The 25,639-nt window shown below is 50.3% G+C and overlaps 1 protein-coding gene, 1 long non-coding RNA gene and 1 pseudogene across 9 annotated transcripts; 2 read left to right on the top strand and 1 right to left on the bottom strand.

The window, feature by feature from the left end:
* Window positions 1–78: 78 nt before the first annotated feature.
* POU6F1 (POU class 6 homeobox 1) lies at window positions 79–24,393 on the bottom strand. Of its 8 annotated transcripts, none has more exons than XM_036019018.1 (12): window positions 24,257–24,393; window positions 23,563–23,668; window positions 14,608–14,702; window positions 12,906–13,101; window positions 8,791–8,912; window positions 7,681–7,906; window positions 6,894–7,147; window positions 6,091–6,219; window positions 5,255–5,458; window positions 3,073–3,214; window positions 2,361–2,529; window positions 79–1,370 (listed from the first exon to the last, which is right to left on the bottom strand). In XM_036019018.1, the coding sequence occupies exons 3-12, from the start codon at window positions 14,653–14,655 to the stop codon at window positions 1,025–1,027; spliced, it is 1,836 nt and encodes a 611-aa protein (XP_035874911.1). In that variant the 5' UTR covers window positions 14,656–14,702; window positions 23,563–23,668; window positions 24,257–24,393; the 3' UTR covers window positions 79–1,024. The 8 variants fall into 8 exon arrangements, with proteins under 8 accessions (XP_035874911.1, XP_035874910.1, XP_035874912.1 ...); XM_036019017.1 differs by lacking the exon at window positions 24,257–24,393 and adding an exon at window positions 21,140–21,244 and having other exon boundaries at window positions 23,563–24,075; XM_036019019.1 differs by lacking the exons at window positions 23,563–23,668; window positions 24,257–24,393 and adding exons at window positions 21,140–21,244; window positions 23,209–23,499.
* LOC114513035 lies at window positions 16,129–17,179 on the top strand (annotated as a pseudogene).
* LOC118499081 lies at window positions 24,074–25,399 on the top strand. The gene is made up of 2 exons (XR_004901586.1): window positions 24,074–24,215; window positions 24,387–25,399. It is a non-coding gene; the product is annotated as an uncharacterized LOC118499081 (long non-coding RNA).
* The last annotated feature ends 240 nt before the right edge of the window (window positions 25,400–25,639 follow it).

The raw sequence follows: 25,639 nt of genomic DNA, 5'->3' as shown, positions 1-25,639 counted from the left end.
ACAAGAGACTTTCCTGGGCTGCCATCTGCTCTTTTTGGATGTTGGCCTTCCTCCCAGGCCTTGCTGCCCAGTTTGCTGTTGAATTTGCCCCTTCTGAGAAGGCCCTGATCCGGGGTTGGGGAATAATGTGAGGACAAGAGAAAGAGCCAGCACATCTTTCCTCATTTTTCTCCAAAGTGTCTGCTTACTGGGGCCTCGGGTTTTCCAGGCTGCAACCGTTCTGGGAGGAGATGGTCATGGACAGAGATTAGATTAAAATCTGGAAGAATGGCCTTATTTACTAAGTTCCTGACCTACCACAGATCCAGGTCAACTCCAGGACAGCTAGAGCTCTCTGTTGCTTCCTTCCAACGTGGATTACAAAAGAAAAGGTTCTGCTTTAGTGCAATTTTCCTCCATAGGAACCAGGCAGAGGTGGGAGGAGGTGCCATGTTCTGGTCCCAGGGCTGTGGAACCTTCTGACCTTGAGGTCAAGGTAGACACCAAGTCTGACCTTCTGAGCAGCACATCACACTTTTCAGAATTGTGTCTCTTAGGTCCTTTCAGGGGACAGAGTGCCTGTAGGCAAAGGGGGGTGAGTCTGTGGTCCTGTGGACACACTGCCATACCTGCCACACTTACACAGAGGAGGAGAGAAGAGAGGGTGGAAAGAGAATGCTATCGAAAACAAGAGCTAATAACCAGTCCTTAGGGGCTGCTACAGCCCTGCCCCTAAGACAGGGCAGAATTCACTCTTCCAAAATCACATTAGCAAAGTGCTTATTTAAGTGACACCACAATTCCCTCCCTCGGCATGACCAGCCAGAGCCTGGCACCCTCGGCAGGCTCCTCTGCCTCCCCATGGTGTGCACTGTGTGGGGGGCGGGAGGGAGGCCACTGACACGCATGCACACGGTGGAGTCTCAAGACCCAGGACAAGCACAGCCACATGTAGCAGAACGACAGGTGCTGTCACGGCCGTGGCTGCAGCCGGGTGCCAAGGGACAAGTACAAAGTGCTGGAACACAGGGCTGGGGGCTGAGCCCTAAGGGATTTGAAAGACGTTCAGCTTGCTGGTGTTCTTGAGTGTCTGGCGCCGATTGCAGAACCAGACCCGCACGACCTCCCGGTCGTAGTTGAGCTCCTTGGCAATCTCGGTTATTTCCTGGCCCGTGGGCAGCGGGTTCTTCTCAAAGTAGGCATTGAGAGCCACTATGGCCTGGGGGGTAAATGAGGTGCGGCGTTTGCGTTTCTTGGAGGGCTCCCCTCCCACAAACTCCATCAGGTTCTGCTGGCCTTCCTGGTTCCGGAGCTCGGCTTCATTCAGCCACTTCTCCAGCACCGGCTTCAGCTTCTGGGCACTCTTGGGCGTGATGTCCAGCTTCTCGAACCTGCAGGTGACCCAAGCCCAGGAAGGGACAGTGAGAGTGTCTTACCTCCACATTGGGTGGGAGCACTCTCCAAGAGGTATTGCTCCTCACCACTCCCGCCAAGTCCCCCCCCACCCCGCCCCAGCCTCGGCTCAGGCAAACCCAGACTTTTCAGACTGCCCTGGGTCCCAGTTCATAGCAGAGGGGCCGTTCCCATGGCCTCAGTCCAGCAGTGCAGTGACAACAGTGCAACTGCTACATGAACAACCATTCCAGAACTTTCACCAAGGGAGGGCCTTTCAGGTATTATCTTGTGAGGCAAATGGATGTCATCAGTGCTGTCTTCCTCTAATTACCCTCTCCTAGCAGTGCCGCTAAGTCAGACTACTCTTCCTGGTGAGCCCGGATGTGACTACTGAGGTCCCGCCGTGGCGCTGAGTCTGAGAGGTGCCGTAGTGTATCTGCGGAACTGGAAGGCCAATGAGACCCTCAGGCTGCCCCCAAGCCACACCCTCACTCTTGTTTGAAACCCTCTGCTACCCCTCCTATGGTGCCGGCACCAGACCAGTCTGTGCACAGAGAAAACCAGCTGCATCACCTTCCAGTCATGCCTTACATGAGGGGGAGACAGAAGCATGGTAGGGGTGCTGGTGGGGTACAATTGAGAGCCGAGTCAGAACTGAAGTTCCCACCTTTGTGACTAATTTTGTGAGCTGTGCTCCTTTCCCTCTAGGATTCCTGAGTGGATGGGTGTCTTGGCATCCCAGATAAAGACCATGTGTTGGGAAATGCTCGAGATTGGAGGATAAGCATCAGAGGCCCCTCAGAAGGACCTGATCAGTCTTTGGCTCCTCCAAGTATTCACGTCTATGCTTAAAGCAGCCATCGTGTTTGGAAGAAGGCAGGAGCAAGGCAGAGGAATGAGGTCAAATACCCAGGTAGGTATCTGTGAACACCTAGTGGCAGCGGGCACCTGAGCAGGCTCTGGCCTTGCCCAGGAGCCTTACTCACCGGCAGATGGCTGACTGGCTGTAGGCCGGGCCTTCTGTTGCAGTCAGAGCCTGCCCCACCTGGGTCTGCGTGAGGCCCAGGGACAGCCGCCGAATCTTAAAGTTCTTGGCAAACTCCCGGATCTCTTCTAAGTTGATCCCGTCCTCATCCAGGCTCGGGGTATGGGGCTCTAGGCCAGAGGAAGGGACCAGGGGTGAGTGCGGAGGGAAGATAATCATCACTGCTTACCTAACCCACTGGCCTGGCCTGGTACAGAGGGGTGAGGATATTTGGCAAAACGCCCATGCACCCCTAAGATCTTCATTAACCTTGTCCCCAAGACAAACGGGACTGGGGGGAAAGGGGCCTGGACCAACCTGTCTGGAGGTAGGGATCTATTTTCAAGTTCTCCCAGCTCTAACTGCTGACCCTCCCCATTCTCCGCACTCCGGGACCCCAGGCACACCCACTGGTCATCCACATCCCTGAGATACTGGGTTCAGGACTGTGGGAGAGATAGTCAATGGCTTGGCTCCTCAGAAAAACAGCCTCCACTCTCATCATGCCTAGAATCCAGCTCAACAGGAATAAGAAATGCAGTCCCTGGCATCACGAGTCTGCCCTTGCCCTTTAGACTCCAGTAAATTTATATGGAGAGCAGAATTCAAAGAGGTCAGCGTGTCCAAACAAATGCCTCTCCTCTTCTCCACAACCTCCTCTGGGAGCCACTTACTGGATACCAGCTGGCTGACAGTGGGGGTCTCTGAGCAGGTTATTGGGATGGGGGCAGAAGCAGATGGCTTGGCCGCTGGGGCTGGGCTGGCAATGACCACAGCAGGCGGGGGCACAGCTGGCGTAGGCTGGATGGGCTGCACCTGTGAGAAGAGAGCCAACAAGCCCCTACTGCCCACCTGCCCAGTTCAGGGGGTCGGAGTCCCTGCATGGATCAGAGACAGGGGCAAAAAGAGGCATGATGTCCACACTCCCACTTGTGCCCCATCAAAACGCAAGACTAGAAGCTACTTCTTATCACCCACCCGATGATAATGACCTCCGAAACAAGCACACAGCAACTTGTCCCACCAAGCTGGAGCCTCATGGCCACCTGTGGCACAGGCAGGTCCGAGGCTCAAAAGGCTCAGTACACTTGGTCAAAGCCCCAACAAGCGTCCCCCCTTGAGATAACTGCTCTTGAATCTCTGTCCTCAGAGGAGAAACCTAACCTATTTTAGAGCCTCCCAAGCCCAAACATCCTTTAATAGGGAACTGGCAAACGACGTCGGGGACCTCCCTACAAGGAGACACAGGGTAGCCATTCAAAAGAGCCAGGTATCTCTCTCCACTGCTGGCAGGGAGCGAGCTCAGGCTCATAGCGCTAAGTGGAAACAAAAAGGCAAGTGAAAACTGGGTTTTATGGAATAATTCTTTTTAAAAATACATATGAATTTCCAGGAAAAAAATAGAGGTGGAATTAAAAGGCATTTTTACTTTTCTACACTACACATGATCTTGGAATGTTTGTAAAGTCATGTATTATTTACAATCGCAAGAAACTATAACTATATGAAATTAGCAATTTTAGTATTGTGTTTTTAAAAAGCGTCTGGAAAAGTTCAGATTTTTCTAGGATGGGTCCTGTTCTCTGGATTCTACCTCTTGGCAGCTCTGAAGCCCGGTCCTTCCTGCTTCTCAGGGCCTTAGGCTGGGGTCAAGTCCCCTGCCTCTTGCTAGAACTGATGAAGCTGCCTGCCTCCTAACAGGTGACAAGGACTCAAATCTCGCCACAGTTCACTTCTTGGCTCCGCCTGCTGACAGGAAATTGTTTAATGCAAGTTTAATCAGCCATTTCCTGCTAAAAACCCTTCCATGAACCCTCACTAGCTAGCTCTTAACGGCGACAACAATAAAAACACTATTTTTCAAGCCCTTCCTGTGAACTAAGTGTTAATTGCCTCCGTGCAATATGTCCTTCATACTCATAACCTTCTGCAATTGGTCCTCTTGTAACTTCCATTTTTCAGATGAGGCGAAGAGCTTATTCTCAAAGCTGGGAAGCAGCTACCACGTTTGAGAACCATGGGTCTCAACACCTGAGAACTCGTTATAAAGGGGAATTCTTGGGCTGCACCTGAGACCTACCGAATAAGAAAGCCTGGGACAAGGCCTGGGAGTCTGCATTCTGAAGACCGCTCCAGGTGGTTCTGATGCACACTCCCATTTGAGAACCCCTGTGTCCTATACTGCTTGCAATTTCCTAATGGTAAAAGACTCTCATCTAACTCATCCCTTAAGGTTAGTTCAATGTCCCTTCTCCGTGAAGCTTTGTAATGAACTTCACAGTCTGTCAAGAGCACCCTCCTCTGGGTTTCCTTACAATGCCCCTTCATAGTCTTTGTCAGGCTGCCTTGCACTGTCTCCAGCACTGAGCTACCTAAGGTTATGGAGGGCGTCTTATTCATCTCTACATCTTCAGTACCTGAGGTACAGTAGGCACTCAAAAACTGCTCTTAGAATGAGCAAAGAAATGAATAATCAAAGCCACAGCACAGAGTGGAGGGGTGGAGGGGTGCAGGAGGAAGAGGGAGGGGTGCAGAACGACTCTCCCGGGGCTCTTCCAGCAGTTTGTTCACCCCGGAGCTGGTGAAGACCCAGCTTGCTTTGTCCGCCTCCTCCCAGGCCTTCTCAGAAAGGCACTGGCCTCTGAGGGCACACGGACAAGGGGTTGGTGTGTGGGGGCGTGTGCAGTTTCCCTGGGCAGAGTATGTGTGACTCGTGTGAGCCTTCTTTCCTGGACCTTCCCTAACTTTGAGGAGGTGCCCCACTTTCCCAGGGGCTTCAGAGAATATAACCTTGTCCTGCCTGCAGTCATGCCAGATACCACTGCCAGCCTCCAGCCCCACCCCAGGCCCCTGTACCTCACTCTTAGCAGGGGACTCAGGCGTGCTTGGCTTCCGGACTGCCACAGGTGGAGGCAGGGGGCTGCTGGCCAAGGTTGCAATCACCTGGCCCTGGGCATTCAACAGCAGCTGGGGGGTCACAGCCTGGACCTGCAGGCTTTGGGCTGGTGCCGGGGCTGCCACGCTGGCCGAATTCACTACCCACGGGAGTGTTCCAATAACCTGGGAGGAAATAAGGCAGGGACCCTCAGTACGAGGGTGGTATCCAGCTCCACCCTGCACCCAAATCCCCACACTGGCTGGGGAAGGGACTTAGACAAATCACTTAACCCCTATGGGCCTCAGTTTCCTCCTCAGTCAAGTGCAGGACTCAGTGTGGGGGCTGCTTCCATCACCCTGTCTGCAGAGCTGTGATGGAGCAGGAACGAGTCTGCGCGTGGGGTCAGACAGGCCTGCATGGGATCCCCGCTCTGCCACAGTTTAGCAGTGCGGCTTCATTTCTCTGAACCTCAGCCTTCTTCCCTGTGAAATGTGAACAAAAGTCTCTACCCAGTACATCTACACCCAGAATGAAGTGAGATGATGTATGAGAAAGCACCTAGTACAGATCTTGGCCACAAAGTAGGTCTCCAAAAATGAAGTAAGCATTCACTTCAACTAGAGTGGGCACCTCTAGGGCAAGGTAGTGGCTCTGCCCATGCCTGGTCTCAGCATCAGCAGAGAGCTGCCACACGGGAGACAGGAACAGCACTCTGACACCCTGTTTGAGATTCTGTGACCTTCAGCCCGAGTCCTGGTCCTCTGGCCAGCTTCTCCACAGCCCCCATCCCACAGCCCTGGCTTTCACCACTTGCCTGTCCCTGAGCACTGGTGAGGATCTGACTGCTGATCCCTGGCATGCTGGGAATGGCATTGGCAATGACCGGAGTTGTAGTGAGGGAGCCCAGGATCTGGGTCTGTCCTCCGAGGGACGCAGCACTGATCTGTGGGTGGAGGAAGAGCCTTGCTCAGAAGCCGAGGCAACAGTAAAAGCCCAAGGCAGAGGGAAGAGGGCTCAAGGCACTGGGGTGGGGAGGTAGGGATGTGGGGCAGATATGCAGGAACGTGGGCTACAGGCCCATGTCCTCAGGCTGAATAGCATCCAGGGCTAGGGATGGCAGGGGGTCGGCCAAGAAGGATGGGGTCAAAGCCATGGAAGAGTAACTCTGGCTAATCTTTCAGGCCAGGCCTGGGAGGGTAGAAGGGTCAGGCTGGAGGGGTTGACATGATTCTAGTCACGTCTAACAGCTCCACTGCCAAGCTCGGAGCCACCGTGGACGACACTGACAGTGGGCTGTGAGCCTCCAGCTCCACCTTAGTGACAGCTCATTAGTTTGCAATCCCCAGACATCATCCCACCCTCCAAGGCTGGTCCAGTGGTTCAGGCTCTGGAGAATGTGCCCAGCCCTCTTGGCAGAGGTTGTCTGCTCTGGTCTGGGATGGGCGGGCTGGCAGCTGCAAGGAGAAGGCTTCAGAGGGAGCCCATCTCTGCTGATGTGTTGGAAAAGAGCCACACTCAGGGGACTGGTACTCCATCTCCTTCCTCCCCTGCCAGTTCTACCCCTGGCCCAAGATTCGGTCCATCCCTGGTCAGCCCTGGGTGAGGGCAGCAGCTTACGATTCCTGGGCTAAATGCAAAGCCCGCAGGCTGGAGGGTGATCTGTTGGGGTGTGTCCACTGGCTTGGGGGTGGGGGCAGCAGCAGTGGCAGCAGTGGGCTGTGGTAGAATGGCAGGCGTGGTCTGCAGCAGCGGTGGGGTCTGGAACAGCGTCTGAGGCTGAGCTGGTGGCCGGGGCTGGGCAGGCGAGGAGGCCTGTACCGGTGGAGCAGCTTGCACAGGTGCCGGGAGAGCGGTGTTCAGCACGGCGGCTGCTATGGAGCAAGGCAGAGACAGAGGTGCTCAAATGCCTAGCCGCAGCCCAGAGCAGCTCCAATCCCAAGGGATCTGGCACAAGAACGAGAGGGGGCTGGGGTGGTGGGGCAGGGGGACAGGCAGCTGTGACTCCCTTGATCCTTGCGGGGGGCAGCACAGGCCAACATCTCTCATCCCCCCTCCCTTGGGCCTGGAGATGTGTAGGTTCGAAACCAGAAGTTGCATCTTCTTGCAGTCCTTCTCAGGAGGCTGGCTGGTCATGGGGTGAATTCTGGCGTGGGGGGAGAGGGGCAGTCTTAGACAGTTGGCTGAAGTAAGACAGGCCTGCTGGGCCAGCATGGTGTCACGGCCTAGAGTCCCAAGGTGCTGCAGCAGCTCTACGGCTGGGTGCCTGGGACACCGGATCCAGACTCCAGGGCTGTTGTCTTGGGCAGGCCGTGGGTTCTGAGTCCGACATGGCAAGCCCACGAGCACGAATGGTGGTGGTGAGTGGTGGGGGGCCAGGTGCAGTCCTGGGGAGAGTTGCCGTTACCTTGGAGACTGGCTAAAGGTGGCTTGAAAATTCCCCCCGTAGGAGAAGCGGCGGTCAGTCCTGGGAGGGCAGCCACGGTTGCTGTAGGAATTGTCCACACGGCCAGCCCCTGCTGACCAGCCACTTGACCTGCAATACTGATGGGGATAAGAAGAGGTTGAGTAACTGCCCCTGCTGGAACCATAACTCCTGTCAGAACTGTGGCTAAGTTTTCCTGAGTCAAGACCTGCAAAAGCAAACAAGATTTCAAAAAGAAAAGAAAAAATAAAAAAAAATCAACATTGACAGCGCAAACACTGGGTCTCTCAGACCCAGCAGAGCACAAACAAAGCATTCTGAGGGCAGTGGGGGAAAGGCCGAGGAGGGCGGGGAAGAGACAAGCCCTGGCCTGAGCCGGAGGCTCGACCCTGAGGGGGTGCCTGACAGACTATCTGCCTTCAGAGAAGCCGCCAAGTCAAGACAGGACCCGGCCCTGCTCACAGGATGGCCAAGCGTGCGCAGGCCTCTGCCACTGCAGAGTGCTGCCCCCCAGGCTTCCCTGGGCCCTCACCCACAGGATCAGCGTTTTATGGCCAGAGAGCCGGGGGTAGGGGTTGATGGAACCAAATGGTCAAGGGCCCACAGAGGCTTCCGAGCAGCTCTGATGGAGGCTACCCTTGATGAATGCCTTGGAAATCCGCGCGTATGGGGAAAGGTCACAGGGAGCCCAGCACTCCCTGAGGACCCTGGAGACAGCTCACTGTGCTGTGGGGCTGCCCCTGGGCTCTACACAAGGACTGTGAGCAGTGCATTAACTCTTCCAGGCACCTACTGGAGGAACTGACAAGGGTAGTTACTCATTCCGTCATTAGATAGACAGATGGCCTGTGGCATGAAAGAGTTAATGTAACTCTACAACCCTTGCTGGACCCAAGACCACCTGGCAAACGCAGACCTGCTTTTCCCAGTGGGCCTCATCTGGGGCAGGGGAAAGGCCAGGGGTGCCTAATGGGGGACTCCCTCCCTCCCTCAAGCCACAGCCCCTTCCTTATCCTGCCTTGTGAAGCTGCCAGACCCCATGCCTTGCTTCTGCCCACTGCCCTCTGTCCAGGTCCCAGGGGTGGCTCTTACCTGGGGGGCAGCTTGAACAGTTAGCGGCGTCAGGGTCTGCGATGCCTGAGGCTGGCTTGGGGCTTGGCTGAAGGTGGCAACCGCAGGGACAGGGCTTGAAGGGATTGCTGGGAGTGACTTCACTTCATGTGGCATAGAGAGAGAGGACAAAGAGTGAGCCTGGTGTGAGCAGAGGGGTCAGCAGACTAGAGTGTCTTGTCTGCCGCTTGAAGTGGCAACTCTCAGCCTCCCATTGCATTTTTGCACAACCCAAGACCTATCACTGGCTTTCCCTGGCCCAGAAGGCAGCTTCCCAAATGCTACTGGTAGTGACACTAGGAGACTGGAGAGCCTTGTGCCAGACCTAGAACATAGGCCTTCTCCTTCCCACACTTAGATGAAGAAAATGCAGGCCTATGCACAGCTGGGTATCAGTCTCTCGTTTCCTGGCTCTATAGAGCACTGTGACCTATCACATAATCAGTAGAGGGGCCTGCAGGGAACGTCTGGGAGGGAAGGGCTAGACAGAATCAGTGGGAGCAGCTTCCCTCGGCTCATCCGGCAACTAGACCATTGCTCAGCCCATCTCCAGGCTCCTTTTTGGATGCAGGTGCTAGCTCGGGGAAGGGGCAAGGCCTCTACAGGGTGTAGCCCTTAAAAGGACAGTCCCTGAAACCGGCATGCATTTGCAACACTCAGGATCACGGCGGCTCTCTGGGCCAGGGAGCTTTTCTATGCCGGTCCCTGAGATCTGAAGTCTGGATGAGCAGCTTCAGTGAGCTTCTAAAGGAACTTCCCATGAACCAGAGCTTTTCATCCAGCTTATAGCTTCCTCATGCTGTCCTGATTTGTCAGGTACTGGGGATCTCCACCAGGAAGCCTCTTCAAAGCCACACAATGAGGAAAAGGGTTATTATTTTATATGTGGTGAGACATTAAGAGGAGTCTAGGTATTGGGTGATGGGTATTAGACCAGATCAGTGGCCTCTTAGTCCTGGCTGGGCATAGATTTCCAGGCCCTAATGAATCAGAATGTCTGGGAGTGGATGGCAGCCACCTCTCCTCTCTCTCTTTAAAAAAATTTTTTTTTAATTTTTCAATTGCAGCTGACATTCCATATTATATTAGTTTCAAGTGTACATCACAGTGATTAGACATTTATGTAACTCACAAAGTGATCACCCCTAGAAGTCCAGTACCCCTCAGACATCACATGTAGTTACTACAATATTATTGACTATATTCCCTCTGCTGTGCTTTACTTCCCCGAGGCTGTCTGTGCGACCGGTGGCTGGTACTTCTCAGTCTGTCTTCTTTTAAGCTCCCTTGTGACACAGCACACAGCCACAGTGGGAGCCACTGAATGAGATCACCCTCCAGCCCTGCATTCCCAGCCTGTATTTTACTCCGGAAAGGCACCACGCTAACTCAGGACTATGCTGTTCATAGTACATTGTAAAAGAAATTCAGATTGTTTAAGGAGTTAAAGAGACAAGCAAGCAGCAACAAAAGCCTTATAAAATACTAAGAGAAAACAAAATGGCAGATTTCTCTCCCCCATGGAGGGGAGATACTTTTCTAACTACTACTAAAAAAAAAAAAAAAAATCAAAGAAGATAAGGATAATCTGAACCTAGAAAAATTAAAAAAACATTTTGCATGACAAATAATAATGAATTATAAATAGGAAAGTGAAAACAGGAATATGATAAGCATGAATGATAAAAGCTTACAATCCAAAGAAATGAACTATTCATTTTATTAGAATATATTTCCAGCCCTGGCCATGTGACTCAGTTGGCTGGGCGTCATCCTGCAGGGTGAAGGGCCGCCAGTTTGATTCCTGGTCCCTGCGCATGCCTGGGTTGCGAGTTCAGTCCCCAGGGGGTGCATGTACGGGAGGCAACCAACCAATGTTTCTTTTTCACATCGATGTTTCTCCACCTCTCTTTCTCCCTCCCTTCTCCTGTCTCTAGAAATAAATTAAATCTTTAAAAAATAAATATATTTCCAAAGTAAGACCGAGGGATCCCAGTTTGCCTACGCTTAGAGCTCCTGTCACTTCCCGCGAGACAGCCTTTCAGAAAGACGAATGCGCGGAAGCACGGGCAGCGCGCCTGTTCCTCCGCAGCGTCCCCCAAATTGGTGTTTATCACTGTTGATTTTGCTGGCTTAACCGGCATGCAGTAGCTCATAGCCAATTACTTTGCCTCTCATCGATAGCAAGATTTTTGTACTTTTTCATGTGATGACTTCTTCCTACATAAATAATTAATTTCTCTTCAAAAGGAATTTGAGTGGACTATACCTCAAAGGAAAAGATTTTTCAAAGGACCAATACAAAGCCATTCAAAGCAGCACTGGTTATGACAATAAAAAACTAGACAGTCTAACAATGGCCAAAACCAGAACAGGTTTATGAATCTATGGCAAAAAGGAAGCGGGCATCTGAACCAGCACGGTGGCTAGTGTGACGCTCCATGGTCTGCCCTCGGTGGCCACAATAAAAACATGCATGTGTGACAAGGACTAGGAGGTAATTTCGAGTGCCAGAAACCACTAGATTTTTTTTCATCCTGAAAAAGATTTCTATTACTTAGCTTTGTTTTGTTTTAAGGAGGAAATGCTTCTTAACATTGCATATCTAGAAAGGTCCCCTTAAGTCCGCAATCTAACCCAGCAGCTTCTTAGGAAGTACCATCAGAATACCTCGCTTGCCTGTGTGACGATAATTAAAATTCCTTTACAGAGAAAAATTTCGTGAAACACCAACCTCTGGAAGAAGATGCACGCTACCATAAACGCTCGTGCTAAGGTGTAAATAATTGACTTAGGATCTATTTCCAAGAGCAGGTTTGGATAAGGAGCAGAATTAAAACACCAGAAGAAATGAGATGTGGAATATCCTTAAAAGGGTGAAGAGGGAAATTAAGACACTGTGGATAAGCCTGGAAAACCTCTCAAATTTTCTGAAAAAGGGATTCATCCCCACAATGGAAAGGAATAAAAGGTGGTTGGCAGAAAGAATCCTTGTCTTTCCTGTCTGCTCTGCAGGGCGCTGGCCCCCAGGAACTCAGGCAATGCCCCATTCTGGCCTCAGCATGGAAGCACTGCATTTCCAGGCAAGGGGAAAATGGTCATATTACTAGGGGGCAAGGGGAAAGGCCAAGTTACTAGGGCCCCAGTTGAGTCTGCACACCAATTTGCAGGTAGAGTGATGGATGTGAGGTCTAGCAGTTTCCTGGTTGAGAAGCTGCTGTTTCCCTGAAGCCTGTCTATTCTCATTTGTTATCTTCTTGGCTCCCTCTCTTAGCCCACCCCCACCAGCCCAGATCTCCAATCTTGGGAAGGGAAGATAAGCAGAAAGCAAGGGGTGATGAATCCTGATGTTCTGGTGGAACTGGCAAGGGAGGCCCTAGGCTTCTTGCAAAAGGAGGTATCTATTCTGCAAGGTGTTAATGAGGAAAGTCCCTCATTGAAATGGTGTCCTCATTGAAATGGCCAGAAATCTGTGCCTGGTACCAGCCCCAGGCTCTAGAACAACAGCCCCCTGTGGTTAATTAGGGAAGGCAATGTGGGTGAATCAGCCACATCCATTCCCATGTAGGAGAATCAAGCTCACGCCCTCAACTCATCTTTGGAAGACAGCAGAAGTAAGCCCACTAGGCTTGACTCACACCAGCCCAGCTGGCATTCTGCAAGGTCTTACCTAACCTATATTCTTAGTCCCAGGTAGGTAAGATGCCCTCCCATCCCCAGCTTCTGGGACTTCCCAGCTTCACCACAGCAGGTACTAATTTGGAAGGGCTGGCAGGATCCTGGAGGTCTAGTCCTCTCCGCACAGGGCCCAAGGGTCTGGTTTAGACCTAGGAGGCCCCTCTAAGATTTGTTCAGTCCTCTTAGCTGACCCATTCTCTTAGCTGACCCATCCCAGGAAGTGACTGAAACCAGAACTAAAGCTCTAGGGACAATAAGTACAGGGCAGCCCTAGCAGCTGGCCTGAAGTGCAGGCCATCATGGCCAAAGGCTATCCAGTGGGGAGGAAGACAATGAGGTCCTAAAGCCATCTAGGTGCCAGGGAACCACAAGAAGGGACCCAAGTGGGACCCAGCCAGATGGGGGCAATGGCCTCGTACCAGTTGCCTCTGCAGAGGAGTCTGGGTTGTTTGGCCCAGCTTCACCAGCAGATTCATTGGCTTCAGCAGGGCCTCTGCTCTGGCAGCCCTCAGCGGCCACAGCTTCCAGTCCTTTGCCCTCCTCTTCAGCAGGGATCTGGGCATCCACGCCAACTTCCAGCACACGGATAGTCTCATGGCCTGACATCACGATGACCTGCAAAGACAGGACGGGACACTGCTGGAGGAGGGGCTGATATAGACCCCCCTTGGGGACTAGAGCTCTGGGTATGGTTGGGGTTAGAGAGGAAAGGAGACCTGAGGGTGCAGACTTCCTGTCCCAAGGACTGTGTGCTCTGTGACAGTTCCAGAGCCTGGCGCAAGCTGCAGGCTAGGAGGAAGTAGGCCCCAGGGCATGACACTAGCTGGAAAAAGTCCCATGAAGCCAAACCATTTGGGGATATTTCCATTTGCTCCCTTTCTTGGACTCAGTTCAGGGAGTGGTAAAAGGTCTATCCTGCAGCCTTGCAAGGGTGTCCTCTGGCTGCTAGGATATTGGTGTGTGTCTACAAGGTCCTCTGCCACAGTATCCCCAGCTTAAGCTGGGCCGAGAAGCGAATCCTGCCTCATGACCCTTGAAACCTTACAGAAGTTCTGTCAAAGATAAAGCAGTGGAAAATGAATGCTCCACAACGTTGAGTAAATTTTTCAGCTCATGATTCCTTTATTTCCACAACTCTGGGGTAAAGGCCAAGATTTCCCTACAAGCTAACCCCACACCCCTGGGCTGGAGCTGGTACCCATGGGCTGGTGGCTCAGAACACGGCCTTCTTGCTCAAACAACCAGCACTCGCTCTTCACCTCCAGCACTAAAATGCTTCCAGTCGGGCCATTCCAACATCAGGGACACTCTGTACATTGAAAGCTCTGTGTCTGGCCTCCCTGCATTTGCCCTGTGCCTGAAGCCGCCACCCCCACAACACTTTCCTTAAGCCTGAAAACTGGATTCAGCCAGAGACTCTGCTGAAAAAAGTGACAATGTGACCCATCAGGAGAGCGGGAATAAAATAAACACCCAGAAGCAATTGCCTTTCTGACTCAAACTTGACTCATGAAGGACCTCACTCTCATTACATTCTCTTTTTTTAAAGATTTTATTTATTTATTTTTAGAGAGGAGAAGGGAGAGAGAAAGAGAGGGAGAGAAACATTAATGTGTGGTTGCCTCTCATGCACCCCCTACTGGGGACCTGGCCCACAACTCCGGCATGTGCCCTAGACTGGGAATCGAACTGGCAACCCTTTGATTCACAGGCCAGCACTCAATCCACTGAGTCACACCAGCCAGGGCCCATTACATTCTAAGAACTGTTCATCTTTTTTCTTCTTTTAAAAATTACATAAGTAATAAATGGTCATTGAAGAAAAATTAGAAAATATATATAAACAAGAAGAAAAATCAGGAGCAAATTACCCAATGTTCAAATTTTTCCCCAGGTAAACTTATATGTTTGTATATTTCAATTTTACTTTTTAGAGTCACAGCTTAAACCCCCAAATGTAACCCCTGAGAAATCCTGCCTGGCAAGTACACCTGGACAGGTGAAGTGACCATGAGTTTTGGTAAGAAACAGAAAATAAGGAGGCTCTATAGGGTCTTCCCACTTTCCAATACCCCTTGGTCCATCACCCTCACACCTCCCCCTTCCTGCCCCAGAAAGTACCTGCTCGTTGACAGTCAGAGATGACTCTGGACCAGCTCCTGGATCCATGGTCACGTGTCAGGGCAGAGTGGGGGTCGACCTACACCTAACACATCCTGTAGAGTGAAATGGGATGGGAAAAGCAAAGGCTGAGATGACACAGTAATACAATTTCCATACTATCTCAAAAAGTCAGAAATAGAATGGTAGGAAGTGAGAGAAGCTAAGTTCTCTCAAGAATTTGTAGACAGAAAGGATTCTAAGAGCTTTAAAACTAAAATGTCTTGCTCCTTACAGCAACCCAGGAGAACCTACACTCAGAAGAACCAGGGTGACAAGAGGACAGAGAGGGGCAGGCATCTGTCCCTGGGAGTTCCCCCATCTACTGGGAGAGAAAATACTCAGCAGAGTCCAAGGAAACTCTGACCCAGACACTCAGAAGCTCAGACGTGGATAAGGAGCGCTCTGGGTGTCAGAGTGCTTCTCAGGGGAGGAGTCTGAGCAGACTTCCTGGTAGAGATGGTAAAGACAGCATTAAATTGAAACAGCCTCATGGGAGTAGGGGGGAGAAAACTGTACTTGAACAATGATTAAAATTTAAAAAATTTAAAAAAATTTACATAAAATTAAAAAAAAAAAGCCTCAAACTTGAATATGTACGATCATCACCTGGAGCACTTATTAAAATACACAGAGCCCCAGATTCGTCCTGAATAAACATTCCCACAGCGTCTGATTCAGCAGGTGGGTCCCACAGAGTCAGCGCTCAGGTGGTTTTGTGCGGTGGCCTAAGGCCCACAGTGGCCTTTCACACTTCAGGCAGAACAACAGCTGGGTGGCAGAGCAGCCTGTCAGATACAGTGAGGAGTGGGAGGAGCCCGTGTAAGGCCAGGCTGTCTGGCTGGAGTCACAAACCACACAGTCATAAGAAATAAAAGGAATAAAGGGGACAAATAGGCATATAGAAAAGTAGGCAATTAATTTTTATTTTGAGTGCCTACTGTGCTGAGCATTTTGTGTAACTAATTCATGTGATACTCATGCCAGCTGGAGGCTAGGGGCATTATTATCACCATATAGATGAGGAAACCAGGCACAGAGAAGTGATCTGGATTCCTCGCCCTTCCCAACCTCCTCAATCCTGCATTGTTTTAGTTTTTCATGAGTGTTTTTATTGAATGAGATAAAACCCACATAACATACAAACTCAGTAGATGTTAACACATTCACAATGTTGTAAAACCATCACCACTATTTTTTTAAAGATTTTATTTATTTATTTATTTATTTATTTTTAGAGAGGGAAGGGAGGGAGAAAGAGAGAGAGAGAGAGAAACATCGATGTGTGGTTGCTGGGGGCCATAGCCCGCAACCCAGGCATGTGCCCTGACTGGGAATCGAACCTGCGACACTTTGGTACTTTGGTTCGCAGCCCATGCTCAATCCACTGAGCTACGCCAGCCAGAGCCATCACCACTATTTAGTTCTGGAATATTTTAATCATTTTCCCTATCCCACCCAAAATCCCATTCCCTGCCACCCCCTAGTTCCTGGATACTACTAATCTGCTTATGACCTACGGGCTTTCCTAGTCTCCATATTTCATAAAATGGAATCTTACAATATATGGCCCCTTGTGTCTGGCTTCTTAGCAGAATGTTTTCACGGTTCATCCATGTTGTAACATGTGCCAGCACTTCATCCCTTTTTATAGCTGGGTAATACTCCCTTGTGTGGGTTTGCCGTACTCTCTGAGGATGGCTCAGGGACAGGCGAATCCAGATTTGATTTCCAAGATGGACAGTCCATCAGACTCAGCTGTGACTTTACCTAACCCACAGGCCCCCGCCAGTCCACCGCCTCCCCATGTAAGCAGGTCAAGAAAACAACCTATGAATTCGACACTTAGAGAATGATTAAGGAAAATATGAATGTCATTTAATCCCTGTTACAGAGTGGTACAACATCTTAAAGTAGAGAATGAAGAAAACAATCTGAACTTTTCAGAGAAACCAGCATCTTCCACAGAAAAACAAAAAGTTTGAAATTTGAGAAAAATTTAAACGTATAGACAGTGAATTTAAAAAAAATGATGTATTTGAAAAATACCTTCTGGAACATCAAATGCTGTGAATCTCAGTCACTTGGTACCGGGTCACGCAGTGGTCTCCAAATAGATCTTGTGAGTCAGGATCTTTACAAACAAGAATCAAATGAGGAAAAGGCAAAACTGGTGCAGCAGGTTCAGGAGAAAGAGGACCTTCTTCAGAGGCTAAAACTACAAGGGTCAGAATGCAGAGCCCACAGAGCAACCCGCTGCACGTGCGGCTGCTGCTGAAGAAGTGGTGCAGTCGGGGCTCGGACTGAGAACGAGAAATGCAGCTCTGCTCGGGCTGCTAGGGTTGATTGACATAACAGAAATGAAGAAAAACTTACAGGTGTTTAAGTCATAATTTTTTCTCTGGAATATCTTTGAGAATCACAATGTAATAAAAAAGATGCTTATATATTTTAAGGAGATGATTAAAAAAACACTAAGGCTTAGAGTGGCAATTTTCAGCCTTTTTCATCTCATGGCACACATAAACTAATTTCTAAAATTCTGTAGCACACCAAAGAATATAGTATATTTTTTGCCAATCTGACAATAAAAAAATGAGTATAATTTTGATTCATTTACACTGAACAGCTATTGTGTTGGCTGTTGTCATTTTTTTAAGTTTTATTTTTTATTATTTTTATTTTATTTTTAGATTTTATTTATTTATTTTTAGAGAGAGGGTAAGGGAAGGAGAAAGAGGGGAAAGGAACTACAATGTGTGGTTGCCTCTCACGCGCCCCACACTGGGGACCTGGCCTGAAACCCAGGCATGTGCCCTGACTAGGAACCAAACTGTGACCCTTTGGTTCTCAGCCTGCGCTCAATCCACTGAGCTACGCCAGCCAGGGCTGTTGTCATTTTCTCATTTGACAATCTAAGGGAAAAGAGGTTAGTGCTCCTGACTAAATAGTCAGATGTTGCATGTTTTAAAAATCCTTGCAGCACACCAGTTGAAAATCACTGGCTTAGGTAAAGGTATCCTGATGATCATCAGTTTAGGGCTTGGTTCTATAAACCGAGTTCTAAAATGAAAATTTAGTATCTTGAATAAATACAACAAATAAAACAACATTTAAAGAAATATTTTTAATAAATTTGGTTCAATTATTTTTTTTAAAGATTTTATTTATTTATTTTTAGAGAGAGGGGAAGGGAGGAAGAGAGGGAGAGAAACATCAGGTGTGGTTGCCTATCATGTGCCCCCTACCGGGGACCTGGCCTGCAACCCAGGCATGTGCCCTGACTGGGAATTGAACCAGCAACCCTGTGGTTCCCAGGCTGGTGCTCAATTCACTGAGCCACACCAGCCAGGGCTTGAAGAAATATTTAAAAATGTAAATAATGACAAAAATGATTTGGACAATTCTAGTGGAAGCTGGGGGCTGGGGAGCCAGAGCTTACCCAGAGCCTCCTATTTTGCCTTCTTTCTCCAGGGAGTTGAGTTTGAAAACTCAACCTGAGGCAAACCTGGCAAGGTGCCCTGCTTGGCTAACAGCTGGCTCATTTATCTCTGGCTTTCCTGTGCTAACATCTAAAGATGCAGGCAATCTCAGGGGGGAATGAACAGCAGGTGTTGAGGCATTTGCCAAAACCTAAAAATCCAGAGGCCCAGGACCATCCAGGTCTTGCAGTGGAGGGGACTGAGATGAGTTAGGGGACCTGGTTCTATTTATCATTCTCCTTTAGGAATTGCTTTAGGCTAAGGGCCACATTCCAAGACACCCAGAGGAACACTGGGAAATCTCGAATAAATCAGAACCCCCTAAAATAGCCCAAGATCACATAGGAAAAATCTGAAATGCTTTGTCCTTCATTTATTCAACAAACATTTTGGGGGCTACTATATGCTGAGTGTTGGGAATACCATAGGGGAAAAACACATTCCCCAGCTTTGTCAAGAAGTCTATAGCCTCCCTTGCATGACAGTCAAGGAAATGAAAACATAAGGACAATACAGGGTGTTAAGGGTCACGGTAGGTGCATACAGAGTGGTAGAGGATGTACAGAAATGATGCCCAATGAAGTTTTGTGTGGTCCTTTCCCCTTTGTTCTAGAATGACATGTGTTTCAGACATGAAATTTTAGGTATGAACAATCTTATGCCATGTACAGGAAAATGGCACTTGTATGGCATTCAGACTTTTAACTCAGACTCATTTCTGTGGTTTTGCTCCCTTACCATTTCATGTGGCTGAGGTTTTCAAGGTGTAAAACACCTTCTCAATATACAGTCATTTTGGGGGGTGGAGGGTACTCTGTGTGAAGTCAGTTGACTCCAAGGAATGGCTGCTTGAGCTGAAATTAGTTTTACTGATATCCAGTTGACAGAAAGTCACAAGTCACATTTTTTTCAGGGGAAATTACATTTCACCTTTTTAATATAATTCTCACAGGGGAGTTTGTTTGCAGACATCAGCACCTTCAGCTCTACACCATTTTCATATTTAAACTGTGCACCCACTCACCTTCTGCAGAGTTGCCATTCAAACAGGCCACAAGCACAGGAAATAGGTAGGAGATAGGTACAGACGGGTAGCTGGGGCTGAGCAAAACGGGGCAGACAATTCATTCTTCCCCTCCGCCCCTGACAACCACCAAGTCTAAATCTTGCTTGGACCTCACCTGGGAACTTTAGATTCATATATCCAATGGCCTACAGGTTGCTTACATCATCTCATACTCAACGAATCGAAAACAAAACTCCTGCTTTCCACCCCAGATCTGCTGTGCCTGCATGCAGCTTTCCCCATCGCAGCAAATGAAAGCTTTATCCTTCCAGATGCCCGGGCCAACAACCTTGCCATCATCCTTGCCTTCTCTCTTATCCCTCGTCTACTCATTTAGCAAATCTTGTTGGCTCTCCCTTCCAATATACCTAGAATCCCCCCCTTCCTATCACTATTCCCCTGGCCCATGCAGCTTTAGTACCTAGTGTGAAGGAACACCACATGCCCTTCTGCACACAAGTATACTTGCCCTGTTCTTTATTACTTACCCTGTTCTTTTTTCCTTTTTAAATATTTTATTTATTTAATTTTACACAGAGGGGAAGGGAGAGAGGAAGAGAGGGACAGAAACATCAATGTGTGGTTGCCTCTCAGGCACCCCCTACTAAGGACTTGGGCCACAACCCAGGCATGTGCCCTGACTGGGAATCGAATCAGCGACCCTTTAGTTCACAGGCCAGCACTCAATCCACTGAGCCACACCAGCTGGGGCTACTTGCCCTGTTTTTAAATGGCCAGACTCCAGGCATTCCACCACCTCTTTCCAGCTGTCATTGCCTGATGGACTTTCTCTATGTCCTCCCACCCTTCTCCATTTCTGGTCCCAGGACACAGATTTCCCTTCCCACTCGGCGAAGAATAATAATCACTGCCAGTTTATGGGGACCCAGGCCCTTAACACATAGTATCACAAGTGAGGATCCTCTAGAGACAGCTTTCTTTCATGATCTCAGCTTTGATACTTGTTAGCTGTGGGACTTGGAACAAATGATTTAATGCCTCAGTTTTTTCATCTGTAACAATGAGAGGGATGGCACCTACTAATAAAGTAATGCATGTAAAAAATTTAGATCAATGCCTGGCATTTAATAAGTGCTCAGATAATGGTAGCTATTATAAAATTTACATACATTATCTCATTTCAATTGAGCGTAGCAGTTAAGAACCTAAGTTCATCTCTCAGTTTCACCATTTCTTAGCTGGGAAAGCTTGAGCAAAGGCCTGACCTCTCCATGTCCCCCTTCACCATATCTGAAATGTGGATGGTGCTATAGTAAGTTGTATAAGGGCTCAACAAATGTGAACTATTATTATTCAGCTCTGACACTAGCCTCATGAGGCCACAGAGCAAACACAAACTGAAGCTTGACCAATAGTGTGACTGTCCACAGCAGGGCAGTTACCTCTCTGTTTTCTCAGGGATCAGTAATAACAGAGCTTGCCCTAGAATTATTGTACAGAGGACTAAGGACAATTAGCTATTATTACCCCCATTTTCACAGATGAGAAGGTTGAGGATCAAAGATAGGTTAGGGTATAGGCTTCAAATCCCAGCTTGGCCATGAAATAGCTGTGCCATCTTGGGCGGCTGATTTAATCCCTCTGAAGTGTAATTTCCTTATTTGTAAATGGTGATTAAATGGGCAAGCCTGATGGGGTTGTTATAATGATGGTATAAGATCATGTAACTAAAATGCTTAGCATGGTGCTCTTATTATGATCCCCATTTTTATCTGCAGGAAAATGGAGACAGAGAAAGGTCAGGTGACTTTCCCAAGGGCACAGGAGAGGCAGTGGCCAATTCAAACTTCGACAGGTGTTCACCTGACCCAGACCCTTACCCTCCTCACACCACACCATGCCTCCTCACACCACACCTTGCCTCCTCTCGGAAAGTGGAACAACGGCCGGTAGGGGCTATCCTGGCACCCAAAGATTGAGACACTTGGAAAAAGGTAGCTCGCAGACCTCCGGCCTCAGACCATGGAGCCCTGGGCAGCCCTGGGTGGCTTGCCAAGCTGGTGGTAGGCTGGCTAGGCACACACAGGGGCTGGGAGGAAGGGCTAGGGAAAGTGATAGAGAAGGAGTGAACAACTTTATTTCCCCTTCTCCAGCATACCATTTGTGATCTTAGACATATAGAGTCAAACAGTAACGACTAGTTTTGTAAGGACAAAGTTAGGGTTAGTTTATCCCTCTGCCCCTTTTCCCTTGTGCCCAAACTTGATTCATCCCAGGCAAGGTGAAGGGAGGGGGCAAATAAAACATGAAAAATAAAAAGTAGGTGTGTTCCCTCACCAGGTTGTAAGTTCCAAGAAGGTGTGTTTACTTATCCTCACAGCCCAGTGCCTAGTGTAATACCTGGTACACGCCAGGGAGCCGATGAATATAATATAGTGTAGAAATCAGATCATACAGCTTAGCCCCCTCATGTTTCCTATGCTGTCCCTCAAATACATGTCCTATTTCATATCTTTTGCCCCTATTTCCAGTTCTGGGCTACCAAAAATGATTTCAAAGTAGTACTGGGTTCTGGACAACCCTGGTCGCACTAACCCCATCCTAACATGCCTGTCCTGCTCCTCATTCCCAAGCCCTCCTTCCCCTGGCCAGTTTCTCCCAGGGTATCACTCGGTCTTTGGCCTCACTGTCCCTCATTTTGACACAGAAAGAGCTTGGTGTTTAAAGGCAGAAGACCCAAGCTGAGTATTACTTCTGCCCCAAGTAATGCCCTCTAAGCCTCAGTTTCCTTATCTGTAAAATGGGGCTAAATTACACTACCCATCTCATGGATAATTGTGAGGATTAAATTGATGACATTCATGGGAGGCACTCAGAGCAGGGCCTGGCACACAGCAAACATCATGTAATTGTTACTGCTGCTGCTATTATTTGTAATTGAAATAAGCATGCATAAAAATGTTTTAACTATAAAGTGCTATAAAAATGCAAAAGATTATTATGACTTTATAGTGAGTAAATCTTGGGGAGTGGCAAATGATCTAATCTTATATTCCTTAATAATGCAGAAAACCCTTAGAGAAGCAATTTTTCTCTGGCTTTTTAATTGCCAGGTAGTACCTCCAAGAGAAGAAATAGCCCATCACATACACATGTCACATCACATGATAGTATCTTGTCTGTTTCCGTGTTCATGATCTGCCTGTCCCCCAAACTGAGATGAAAACTCCATGATAGAGGAAGTTCTATCTGTATTGTTTAGAATGTGGCACACAGTAGGTATTCCTGTGCGGCCAGTGAACAAATGAATGAAGTTCTACTGCAGAGAGCAAAGTGCCAGGTCACAGAAACATCACAGGGAGCACCAGGACTTCAATCCAAATGGAACCCTCCATGGAATCCCTCCGCAGAAGGCACTGCTTGTCCATCAATGTGGGCTGCCTTAGACGACCAAGATCAGGGTGGGAGCGGGGAGTGTCCAGGAACAACTGAAGACCAGGCCTCTACTTTTGGAACAAGGATGCAGAAAGAGCAGATGAGGCTAAAATCTCTGCAAAGAACTTCTTTTCATTTGCCCAGGAAGGCTTTCTGACTGCATTTGATTTCTCTTGCCCAGCAGCTGAGGCTATTTTGTGCAGGTTTTAGGCTTCCGGTCATATTTGAATGAGGGATCCCAACACTAAAGTGGAGGTTACTAGGCACCTTGGAGCCCCCTGGGCCTTGCCAGGTGAGAGTGCCCAGAGAGCATATATAGGGCCCATTATTATGACGATCTATTAATAATAATATTGTTATTAAATATTTATGAAGTACTCATGCTCTGCTCAATGGTGACCCTCCAACCTTTCCAGCAACGCCAGGTCCCTAACCCTGAGTCCCACCAACCCTCCCGGTGTATTGTGATCAGATAGAATTGTGACAGGTAGCCTTGGCCGCCTCAGCCGACCTTAACCGCCGGGAACCCAGGCGTCCGGGTTCTCCCGTGGGGCAAGAATCCGCTCCTAGTCGCCACGGGGACTGTGTGCAGACTGTGCTCTACGGTGTGTACCCTACCTGGGCTCCAGAAGCAGAAACGGGGAGGGGCCAGGTGTAAGCTTCCTACGGGGTCCACCTGGTGGCCGCCCCCGCCCCTCCCGGGGTCTCCGCCAGTCCGCGGACAGGCTAGGGCGCGGCCCGGGGCTCCCCGGCCCCAAGCGGGAGACCGCGCGCTGTCCCACTCCCAGAGCTCCCGGCCGCCCGGCCCAGCAACCTGGAGCCCCGGCCCCGCGGCATTTTTTTTCTCTTTATCATAAATATATAAATTATGCTAATTACGGGCATTGCATATTAACCAAACCCGAAACCTCCCCTGCCCGGCCCCCTCCCCCTCCGTGCAAACCCCTCCCCGCCCCGGACCCCGCTACTTACCGGAGCCCGAGCCCGAGCCGCCTTCGCCCCGGGTGCCTGGTGGCTACCGATTAGAGATTCATCTCACAGCCCGGGCCGGGAGGCCGGGGCCCGGGGCGGCCGCCGCCTGTAGACAAAGAAGCCAGTGCGGCTTGGCTCGGCTCGGCTCGGCCCAGAAACCGGCCGGGACCCGCCGCCGCCCCCGGGCCCCCAGCCCGGGCTGGACGGAGCCGGAGGGGACTCCGCGGGCTGCGCTGGGCGGGGGCGGGACGCCGGGGAAGCGGGCCCGGGAAGCTGGGGTGGGGGGGTGGTCAGGTATATATATTTTTCTTCTTTTTCCCCTTCCACGGCCCCCCCTTTTTCCCTCCCCCCTTTTTTCCCTCCTTCTGCTACTTGGATTTTTTTAGCTGCTGCGTCATGAGCATAATTTATGCAAAGAGCTTTGCCGCATGCTGCACCGCGCTCGCCAGCCGCCGGGGGCGGGCGGGGAAGGGAGGGGATCGCGGAGCCAGAAACCAGCGGTGGGGGCGGGGAAGGGACCCTCCGCCTCCAGCCGCGTCCGGAGGCCCCCAGAGGCTCGCACCCGGACCGGACTGGAGGGCGGGCGGGCGGGGCGGGTCTGGCAGCCCCCTGCAAGGCACCGCTGGAGGCCGTCTCGTGTCTCGGTTCGGAAGGTGCGCGAGTGCAGCGTGAGCGTGGGCGTGCGGACTCGGACCCTAAGCCACAGTCCCTCCAGCCTGGGGTCGGGGCGGGCACGGCTGCGACTCCCGGCTGCCACCTTCCCCTCCCTGCGTTAGTCATCTGCCCTTCTCCACACTGAAAGTCAAGTTCGTGTCCTTCCCAAGCCTCAGGCCGGGACGTCTCTGCGAGAACGGAGAGGGAACTCGGCGTCGCTCTGCCGAGCCGGGAGCAGCTGTGCCCCACCTTCATCTCAGGGCGGGGACCCGGGTCCGCAACGCTCCCCGCCACCCTGGGAGGGGGGGGGGGCGGCTGCGGGCTGTGCTGTCTGAAGGCAGCTGGCCTGCGTTCTTGTCCAAGAAGACAAGGAAATGTAGAAAATAGACAAAAGTTCTGTGCAATGGAGAAAACACAATGTCCGCCTTGGGGTGGTGGTGGTGGGAAGGGTCTGGCTCGTGTGGAGGCTCAGGAAGGTAGGGGAGGAGGCAGGGATAAGAGGCAGAGTTTGGGACCGAGGGAAAGCGGAGGGGTTGGGAGAACCTAGAGGAAGTGGAGTAAGGGGCGTAGAAACCCGGGAGGAGGGAGCCTCTGCACCCCCGGTGAACGTAGATCCCCGAATCGAGGCAGCCTGCTGGCAGCCTAGGCTGCCCCACCCCACCCCCATCGGGGGTCTGCGGTGAGGTGGGCACGCCGAGTTAGAGGAAGTGCAGCCTCAGCCCTCCCCAGACAGTGCGGAGGAGGGCAGGAGGGGGCGTAGCACCAGGTGACCCCAGACCACCGCACCCTTTGCAGAAAGTTCGTTGCTGCTCGCTCACACCCGGGCCCCTCTCACAGGCGTCTCCCTCTGGAAGCCCGGCCCGCGGAGCTCGGAGTCCGTCAGCTTGCTGTTTCCACCTGGGGGTGGGGAGAAGCCCCTGATGTCAGATTTATGAGAACCGAAGAGTTAGGAGTACAATATTTAGGTTTTAGTCCCAACTCTTTCACTAGCAGTCCAGGCAAGTCATTCAACTTCTTCAATACTTAAAAAGGAGGGTCCCTGGCTGGTTTGGGCATCCTCTTGATGCTTCTCTCCCTCTATTTCTCCCTCCCTCCGCCTTTCTCTAAAAATCAATACATAAAGTCTTTAAAAAGAATAAAATGAGAATAATATCTGTAATCACTACTTCTCATGGTTGAAACTTAAAAAAATATATTTGTTTGTTTGTTTGTTTGTTTAGAGAGAGGGGAAGGCTCTGGCTGGTCTGGCTCAGTGGACTGAGTACCAGCCTGTGAACCAAAGGGTCGCTGGTTTGATTCCCAGTCGCCCTGGGTTGCAGGCCAGGCGCCGGTAAGAGGCAACCACACATTGATGTTACTCTCCCTCTCTTCCCCCATCTAAAATAAATATATAAAATCTCTAAAAAAGAGAGAGAGAGAGAGG

This window comes from Phyllostomus discolor, chromosome 2 (assembly GCF_004126475.2).
Source record: "Phyllostomus discolor isolate MPI-MPIP mPhyDis1 chromosome 2, mPhyDis1.pri.v3, whole genome shotgun sequence".
NCBI classification, from domain to species: Eukaryota; Metazoa; Chordata; class Mammalia; order Chiroptera; family Phyllostomidae; genus Phyllostomus; species Phyllostomus discolor.
The sequence above is the reverse complement of the archived record's forward strand: the minus strand, read 5'-3'. Positions and strand labels throughout refer to the sequence as shown.